This window comes from Sus scrofa, chromosome 18 (assembly GCF_000003025.6).
Source record: "Sus scrofa isolate TJ Tabasco breed Duroc chromosome 18, Sscrofa11.1, whole genome shotgun sequence".
NCBI lineage: Eukaryota > Metazoa > Chordata > Mammalia > Artiodactyla > Suidae > Sus > Sus scrofa.
In genome coordinates, this window is record NC_010460.4 from 32,666,073 (window position 1) to 32,675,839 (window position 9,767).

A 9,767-nucleotide genomic window follows, 5' to 3' on the forward strand; every position below is an offset into this window, starting at 1 on the left:
TTCAAACTTTTAGAACCCTTCGAATCCAGGGTGTATAGTATTTTGTGGTTTGCTTTGTCTCTTAACTCTTAACCTGACAGTCAACTTTTCCAGGTTTAGTGATATAAGGAATGAAAAAAATTAGCTATGATCAAATAAGGTTATGATCTATACAATTTGAAGCAATAATTTTACATTTTAGAACTTGTAGATGATATCAAGCCTTTGTCTATTAATATAATAAATAATTTCTAAAAATTCTGGTTGATGGAAGATAGAGACTTCAGTGTTTTCTCCAGTAGTTAATGAACTAAATGTAAAATACCTCATTAATTTCTTAAACCCCCTTGTGAGGCAAGAAAATGACACTCTCATCTAACAGCTGGGAAAACTGAAGAGCTAGTGGATGTAACTTCACACAGTTACAAAGGAAAATAATGGCTCTAGTATATCCTGAATTGTGAGCATGAAAGAATATTACACACACTATCCCCTCCCTTGTTTTTAAGGAATCAATCCCTGCTTCTTAAAATTTAAGGATATTTTAATTTTTGGATCTTCTCCCTATACCTTTCGGCAGAGTAAATTATTGCCTCATGGTTAGGCCATGCAGTCACCCTTTTAATTTACTTTTAAATAGCTTTTCCCTAATCCATACAACTGAAGAACTGAACAATCATGAAATTTAACAAACTTAAGTCACTTATTCTATAGATTTCTTTTAACTGTAAAATTTCAGGAAATAATAACTCTTTGCAAAGTACATTTGGACACTAATTGGGAAATAAAAGAAAGCAAATTGATTTGTAGTTCCACAAAAAATGAATTTGACATTTTACTTACAAGTTGCAAACCACTGTATAGTTTTGAGTACTTCTGAATTTATTTCTTTGGAAAAAATATGGAATATTTCCCTCAAATGGAAATGCCTTCAAATTACTTCCAGTACTGCTGTAGAACTGATTTTTCTAGGTTAAGGGAATGCCAAAGTTAGGCATTTAATATACATATATTTGATCATTATGTGTTTTTCTTAACTGGGTTTAGGACATCCCAAAACAGATCAGGAAGGAAAATGTAACATCATCATTTCAGTATTACCAACATTGGGCTTTGTTTAATGACTGTGACATCATGAGAGTGAAGTACTCATTTTTAAGCTTTAAACAGAGAAAGCTTTACCTCCGTATGTCCAATAGAAATACAATATGTAAATTAACCCATTTTATCTGTATGCTGATTGGCTTGAGTTCCCCCGAATGTCACAATCTCACCACCCAGCAATGAGGTATTTTACTGCTGTCTGGAGATCAAATTATTGCTGTAGAAAAGATCTTTTTTTTTTTCCTGTTTCATTAACAGATTATTATAAAGCAATAAGCATGCAGGAGGAAAAGCAGACGTTCTACTTTGGGAGTTAATGAAAGCATGTCTTTTTTTTTTTTTTTTTTTTTTTTTTTTGAAGTGTGGTCCTTTAAAATCTTATACCACCCCCCACAAACAAAATTATTCGGAAACGATGAAATAAAGAACTGTATGATTCCAGAGACATCCCTAAGGACCCAGGTGTCAGGCTATGTGGTGTCTTGTGATATCATCGGATCTTTTGGACTGGTGTAAGTTTTATGAATTCGTTATATTCCTAGTATTTTTCTTCTGTAACGACAAAGGGGGGAAAGAAACTCACATACACACATGTGCTTTGACATTTCCAGTCTCTTGCTCAGCCACACCAGCAAAAAGGAAAAAGGCTGTTGCTCAGCGGGGCGAAATGTGAGGAATAGTCATTTAAAATTTGTGTAAGCCTGATTCTATTGCCAGATTCGTTAAGACAGAACGGACATAAATCATTTTGCAGTTGTCCTCAGAACTTAGCTTCTTCTTACTTAAGGCATATCTGCGTGCATTGGAGAACAGAAGATTACCAACAAAGACAGGGCTCCCCTAACCTGCTTTCCCTTCTTCCCCATTGACAAGATTTTTCCTGACTGTGCTTTTTCTTTTCTTTTCTTTTCTTTTTCTTTCTTTTTTTCTCCCCTCATCCCCCTCATACACACCTCCGCCCCCCAGCTAACCTGCAAAGGCAAGGGTCAGCTGAAGAGATCATTAAAGAAGAAACCTAAAAGAAGCTTTCAATGCTTTGGACCACACTAACAGAGCATGGAAGAAAATGCTTGGGGAAAAGCGAGGGTTCCAGGAAGCTAAGGAGGGGGCGGCACCCCGCGGCACCATCGTGTGCTGCCCTAAGGGAAGAGGGTGGGCCTGAGGTCCTAAACAAGCCTTTCCAAACCCCTACTTCCTACGCAGAGAGGGAAAAGTTCAGAAGCAGCCACAAGGGGACAAAAGCCCAATTTCGCCAGTTCAACAAGACAGGACTTTCAACAAACCCAGCCTGCTCTGGAAACGGGTTGGGGCCCCTGTTTGCTCCACAGAGGCTTAAGAAGCCCCTGCCGCCGCCCTCGACACCGCTGCCGCCGCCGCCGCGCGGGCCCCTGCGTTACTGGGGGAGTCGGTGCCGCTGCGACAGGGGAGGACGCGGCTGGAGCTCAAGGAGGCTCCAGCGCGCAGGCGCCGCCGAGCCCTGCCTGGATGCTCAGTCAAGGCACTAAGGCAAAAAAAAAATCAGCAATTTATAGAAAGAAGAAGCTATAGTCTGTCGGGATATCCAACACCAACAGGTAGGAGGATATACTCTCGGTTAAGTTGAGGGGGGGGAAGGGGCTCACAGTGTTGATGAAACTGCAGGTTCTCTGGGAAAGAGCCCTCCTTGAGTGGGTTTTTTTTTTTTTTTTTTTTTTGACAATAAACTGCATAATGGAAGTACATTCAGACAATGCATCTTCAGTAGGGCTTATTGAGAGCTGCATTTCTGGAAAGCGTTGCAAGACTGAGGAATATCGGACTGCGAATCACCGGGAACAACAGTTCCCTTGCAGCACAGAAGCAATCTCTCTCCCCATCTTCGCGTATGTAATGCATGTCTCTCTCCCCCTCCCCCTCCTCCACCCCCCATTATAAATCCAGGGGTGGCAGATTTCAGGTTTCGTAATGTTGCATGATGAGATCCGGTATTTACCCGGGGATGTACCGGTGGGGAAATTAAAAGCATCGAACGCAGTTTTGCCTGGGTTTCTATCAGCATATTCTGGGCAAGTGAAAAGTGGCAAAGGAAACATGCTTCGTGGGAATAACAGAGGAAACCGATTTCCCTGGTGGGGCTCCTAGACACCTAGGAGACAATGTGCATTTTGTTTTAGAATGAAGCCACTTGCGATTTGCAACAGAGATTATCAGTGTAAATGGGAAAAGCTTAATTGCCCAAGAAATACAGGTTCATGTCAAATTCTTTTGAATCCAGTCAGCCAAGGTTTACAAATGGAAGTGCTTATTCCTCTGGGTGTTTCCCTGGCCAATATTTACATTAATCATTTTTAATAATCATGTGGGCTTAAAAGAGAAAAGATTTGCCAAAAATGGGGAGTGGGGTGAGGAGGGAAAGACAAAAGATTAAATCGCATCAAATCCTGGGACAAGTTCCTATTAATTTCCAAAGTCTAATGGTGAAATTATGCTTTAAGATGAATCAACAAATACTCCTCTTATAATATGCAGCATGAATAGTGGCACTTGAGTTAAAAGATAGATATTTTGCAAGGGTTCTTTGGATTCATGTCAGCAGAGAAGCTGCCGGGAAAACACTGACAGATACTAACAGACCTCAAATAAATGTGGATAGTCTCCTCTCTGTCTCCTATTAGCAATCTTGTAGATTCCATTGCAACACTAGTGATTAATTCCTGGAGTGGCAGATTTTACAATTGGGGAACATTTTATTCCTTCTCACTTCAAGATGCCCAATCAAATACATGTTCTTTTAAATAGGGACATTTTAAAATCCACCTATCTCGGAAAACTAAACAAGCCAAATCTCAAACAAAAATACTAAAGCAAATAACATTATTCAAAATTAAAACTTTATTTGCTTCCCCATAAATGAACAGTTTTATGTTGGCACTGCCTGACATCATCGCTTGTTAACTTAAGAACTGATAGCTCTTTTCTTTTTTTTTTTTTTTTCCAGATATTCTGATGGCAAATCAAATGGAAGAAAAGAAGAAGCATGACTGCAGATCGGATCACTTCTCTTTGTGGATTACATTTTCAGTAAAATGTATGGATCTATCTTTTCCTTGTTCTTATATCTAGATCATGAGACTTGACTGAGGCTGTATCTTTATCCTCCATCCATCTATGGCGAACTATAGCCATGCAGCTGACAACATTTTGCAAAATCTCTCTCCTTTAACAGCCTTTCTGAAACTGACTTCCTTGGGTTTCATAATAGGAGTCAGCGTGGTGGGCAACCTTCTGATCTCCATTTTGCTAGTGAAAGATAAGACCTTGCATAGAGCACCTTATTACTTCCTGTTGGATCTTTGCTGTTCAGATATCCTCAGATCTGCAATTTGTTTCCCATTTGTATTCAACTCTGTCAAAAATGGCTCTACCTGGACGTATGGGACTTTGACTTGCAAAGTGATTGCCTTTCTGGGGGTTTTGTCCTGTTTCCACACTGCTTTCATGCTCTTCTGTATCAGTGTCACCAGATACTTAGCTATCGCCCATCACCGCTTCTATACAAAAAGGCTGACCTTTTGGACGTGTCTGGCTGTGATCTGCATGGTGTGGACTCTGTCTGTGGCCATGGCATTCCCCCCAGTTTTAGATGTGGGCACTTACTCATTCATTAGGGAAGAAGATCAATGTACCTTCCAGCACCGCTCCTTCAGGGCTAATGATTCCTTAGGATTTATGCTGCTTCTTGCTCTCATCCTCCTAGCCACACAGCTTGTCTACCTCAAGCTGATATTTTTTGTTCATGACCGAAGGAAAATGAAGCCAGTCCAGTTTGTAGCAGCAGTCAGCCAGAACTGGACTTTTCATGGCCCTGGAGCCAGTGGCCAGGCAGCTGCCAATTGGCTAGCGGGATTTGGAAGGGGTCCCACACCACCCACCTTGCTGGGCATCAGGCAAAATGCAAACACCACGGGCAGAAGAAGGCTACTGGTCTTAGACGAGTTCAAAATGGAGAAAAGAATCAGCAGAATGTTCTATATAATGACTTTTCTCTTCCTAACCTTGTGGGGCCCCTACCTGGTGGCCTGTTATTGGAGAGTTTTTGCACGAGGGCCTGTAGTACCAGGGGGATTTCTAACAGCCGCTGTCTGGATGAGTTTTGCCCAAGCAGGAATCAATCCTTTTGTCTGCATTTTCTCCAACAGGGAGCTGAGGCGCTGTTTCAGCACAACCCTTCTTTACTGCAGAAAATCCAGGTTACCAAGGGAACCTTACTGTGTTATATGAAGGAGCATCTGTAAATCTTTAGCCTTGTGAAACACTAACCTTCTCTGCTAAGCAATTGTGGCCTGTAGCCATTTCTTGAGAAGAAAATCAAGAATGGGATCAGCAGTCATAAGGATGTGGGCAACATTCTGCAGTCTTTGCAATAGTTCACCTATAATCCTATTTTAAATCTCAGAGTGATCCTGCTGACTGCCGGCGAAGGTTTGTAATTAAGAAAGGACTGAACCACTGCCCTAAGTTCCTTTATGTGGTTGAAAACTAGATAATGAAAGTAGCAGGTGCTAAGTATCAGTGCTAAATGCTGTGTATATCACTACTTATGAAAAAAAATCAAAAAAACCCAATTAGCATTGGACATCTTAATAAATTAAGTTGACATGAGGTAAATGTGTTGATAAAAACTAATTTTAGAAGTTTGAAGACTTTAAAACATTTCATACTATTATTGTTTTGCAAGGACTAAAATATTTGGGGACTTAAAGTACTGTAATTCACTAAAGATATGCCATGAATTACTGGATTATCACTTTAAAAAAATCGCCTTGTAAGTTTTGGGGAGCATTCCAAAGCAGTATATTGGTTCAAAATAGAGTTTACTTTTTTTGTATTAATACATTACTATTTCTAAATACCACTTTCCTTACCTACTAGTGAAATTGCTAGCATCAAACTGTATTATGCGGTTTTTGTTGATTTGGTATAAAGTTTTTTCCAGTTCATCTCTATTTTATGAATACTAGATATTGGACTGGGAGGCAACATTAATGGTACCAACTGGTCACAACTGAGCAGTTCTAATAATGCAGAATAAACACATGTTGCCTTAAAGGGTTATCTAGTATCTTTCATCTTATTTAGCATTGGAGCAAAGTGGAGTCAAGGGAAATCGAATCAGGAACTGGTCATGGTCATGCCTCTGGAAGTGCATGGGCGATCACTTAATACTTTTTCCTTTTTCCTCACATGGTTTGAAAATTAAGGTGCACATCACTGGGATAATGAGATTTTCTTCTGAGGTGTGATACCCATTCTAGTATGTTCTAAGAAGCAGGCAGTTGATGTGTGTTTATATTTTAAGCCAGCTGTCAAGGGGAGACCACAGCCTTAGTATGACATCCTGCACAATTTGTGAAGCATTTATTCTACTGAAGGCACAGTCTTGTTTATACTTTCTGCACATTCAGTGTATTGGTCGTTTAAATTATTTCAGTTTTAACTTGTGAAAGCTTATTATATGATTTCTGGTATTTTAGAAGTACATTAGAGTCTGTGAGTCTCATTCTTTAAGATACAGATGTGTGAATTTCAATATAAAGTTGCATTTGCCAAAATTTACTTGTGTAGCCTGTTACTTTTTTGGAATAAATTTTACATTTTTTGGCACTTAATTTATTTTTATCTGGGAGGCAAGCACAAACTAGGAAGATTAGCTTTATTATGGTTTCCTTTTTTTTCTTTTTGTAACTGCTATATTCTGGAATTGGAAATCATGAATGACAGGGAGCATAAAGCTGATTAAACTGACAAATAATATCTTCAAAAGCATTATTTGGAAGCTAATCATAATTATCCCTCTATTTATTCTTACAAGCCAGTAATATTTAAAGATGTGTACTTGCTTAGTTGATTGGCTCAGAATTTTAATATAAATATCACATTTTAATTTGAGCCACAGTAGAAATTTTGGATTCCGAATATATGACTTGTAAGAAGAATGGTTTACAATTACATATGACAAAACCAGAAAAGTTGTTATTGTTTTTGTTAATTTTTCATTGTTTTCATTTGTTTGGAATTTTTTTTGGTACTTGAAAAATAAGATTAGGAATCTAATGGAATATAATTCTTTACTGTTAGTGCCTCTGTAAAGAAAGTATAAACATAAGTAAGGAAAAATAAATCACTAAAATCTCAATGATATATGCAACTATTTAGTTTTGCTCATATAAGGACAGCTGAAGGAGTGATTTAGTGAGCACTCTGTTTGAACTCATTTTTACTTTATACCAAAGTTGATTAGATCAGAGACAGTGTAATGTACAACATTGAATTGAATCTAGCAATAAAAGTCCCTGTTGATACTAAAATCATTATCTAAAATATGATAAAGGAAATGTTATCAAAAGATATCCTGATAACATTATGTTTCCAACTCAAAAAAAATCTGCAGCAGACATAGTTACCATAACTATATTTTCAAGAACTTTGCTTAAAGATTCAAATATCACCAGCATTCAGGAGATAATTCAGCAATGATCTTGAGGCCAGAAAGACCAGGTTTTATCAACCCTAGTCTCCATTATATAGACAAAAACCCGAAACATGAATTAAGAGTAAGAGATTGAAGAGTCAAGAGCAACAACCAGTGAGACTGCCTGACTCCACCTAGCTATTTGGAATAACATATTTCAACAGTTTTGGTAAGTGACCAGCCCCAGTGATCAGTGAATAATACTGAAATGTAGTGATTTTCATTTAAGCTTACTCTTGACTAACTTGGTATTTCAGCTCAAGAGGCAAGCAGTGTGTGAGAAAAATCCCCAGGTAACCAATGCCATTTGTAAGTGAATGAGTAATGGTAGCAATCATATAAAATAAAAGTCTACTTGAATGTCTTAATGGCCAAATTACATTATCTATTTTGGCACCCATTCCAATATTCAGTATTTAAAAACAGTTGTAACTAATTCACCCTGAAAATGTTATTAATCTTCAACCCATACAAATACATTCCCACTGGGGAATCCAACTTCCCTGTGAGAAAAACCCATTATCAATAATAATGTGTCCCTCTTGGACTAATTATATGATTTGAACAGACTTTAAATTGCTTTCCTTAATAGTGATGATGTGTTTGCATGGATGGTCTATACAATCTCATCTGGTTCCTTTTGGGCACAGTGGATTTATTTGCGAGATTCCTGCCAGAAGCTAGGCATTCACTCTGTGATTGTGAAATCGTATTCAGATATTAACTGAGTCATAAGGAGAAAACCAGCTCAGTTTCCCACATAGTCTCCAATTAAATAATACAAAATTATTAGATTTTAAAATTATTTGTAGGACAACCTGTTGACTGAACTATCTTCTTCAAATGTTAGCTGATTGGATTTCAACACCAGGATTTTTCATAGAGGACAACTGATTTGTTTTTATAGGGATATATGTTGACCCATCATCTATTTGCCTCTATGCCCATAAATACTAACTGAATTGCTTATTCATTTATTCATTCACTCAGTAAATATGTGTTGGGCCCTGGGCTTGGTGCTGGGAGCATAGTGTAAAACAAGGCAGAACAGAATTAAACACGTAATAGCAACAAGTGTTATAACAGTAAATATTTCTAAGCTAATGGCCATAAATAGACTGTTCTCTATTTTCCTGTCAGTGCCTTATCTCTCAGAATCTTTTCTCAGTATCCCCTGAGATTTTTGTATATTTTCTATATATCATACTTCCTCAATTCAGAAGGACCCCCCCCAACTCTGCTCACATTTCATTTAGATGAATCACCATGTTGTGTTTTCCAACTCTGAGTTCCCATGTTGTTAGTGCTATACACAAAATAACAACAAAACCTAAGAGTTAAAGTCTTCCCCTGTTCTGACTGTCCGCTTCCACGTGAGATATTTCAATTCTTTTAAGAGACAGGGAGGAGTTCTTTCTTCCATTCTCAAAACTTCCTGCAAGTTAGTGCGAGAATGCCTGGGTAAAGCGCAATCAAAGAAAGTCTCTAAAATGCCCAAGGGCCCTTCCATGGTGCTCAGGCAAAGATGGGAATGACCTGTGAAACAGGATAAACATCTTTTATCACAAAAGCATGCTACTCCTTCAATGTTTTTCTTATTCCTTACTGGAGATGCCGCCAAACTCCCCAACCCAGCCCCCACCCCATCAGCTGAAAATTTTGGCCTCCAGAATTTACCTTTATTGCAAATACAATGAAATGTATTTACAACTATGGAGACATATCTTTTTCAGCTACAGCAAGAAAGAGTTTTGTTGCAACTGGGATTACTATAGCTCTTCACTTCTGTGTATTCATCATTAAATTTACTTTGTCCCTTTATTACACGTGTAGCATATACTGTACTGTTATTAAAAAAAGCAAAACAAAACAAAAACTCTAGCTTATATTAACTCCATATTAAAAAGAAAATTTTTAAAAAGGTGATAAATGGTAGTGTTTCAAATACTGGCTAAACACAAGGTAGTATTTATCAGAATTACGGGTTATTTACAATTCTAAAGTCTTGTGAGTTTGGTTTTCTATGCAAAAATTCATCACTTTCATGTTCGTTAATATTCTCTCCTAAATGTTTTGAATGGAAATTACAGGGTCTACTAAAATAATTGTTGCTGACATTTGTTGTTGTTCTCAGTTCTGGGCATGCTAGTATTCTGTGACTTTCCTAATTCTC

At 37.9% G+C, this 9,767-nt stretch overlaps 1 protein-coding gene across 5 annotated transcripts; it reads left to right on the top strand.

Annotated features, from left to right (window-relative positions):
- On the top strand, positions 1,259–9,520 carry GPR85 (G protein-coupled receptor 85). Of its 5 annotated transcripts, none has more exons than XM_013985696.2 (4): positions 1,259–1,595; positions 2,050–2,657; positions 2,801–2,945; positions 4,061–9,520. In XM_013985696.2, exon 4 carries the CDS (start codon positions 4,231–4,233, stop codon positions 5,341–5,343), a length of 1,113 nt encoding a protein of 370 aa, XP_013841150.1. In that variant the 5' UTR covers positions 1,259–1,595; positions 2,050–2,657; positions 2,801–2,945; positions 4,061–4,230; the 3' UTR covers positions 5,344–9,520. The 5 variants fall into 5 exon arrangements, with proteins under 5 accessions (XP_013841150.1, XP_013841147.1, XP_013841149.1 ...); XM_013985693.2 differs by having other exon boundaries at positions 2,825–2,945; XM_013985695.2 differs by having other exon boundaries at positions 2,828–2,945.

What these genes read in the sequence shown, in the direction of transcription:
- GPR85 (XM_013985694.2), top strand. Translation starts at nt 4,231, where the DNA reads ATGGCGAACTATAGCCATGCAGCTGACAACATTTTGCAAAATCTCTCT.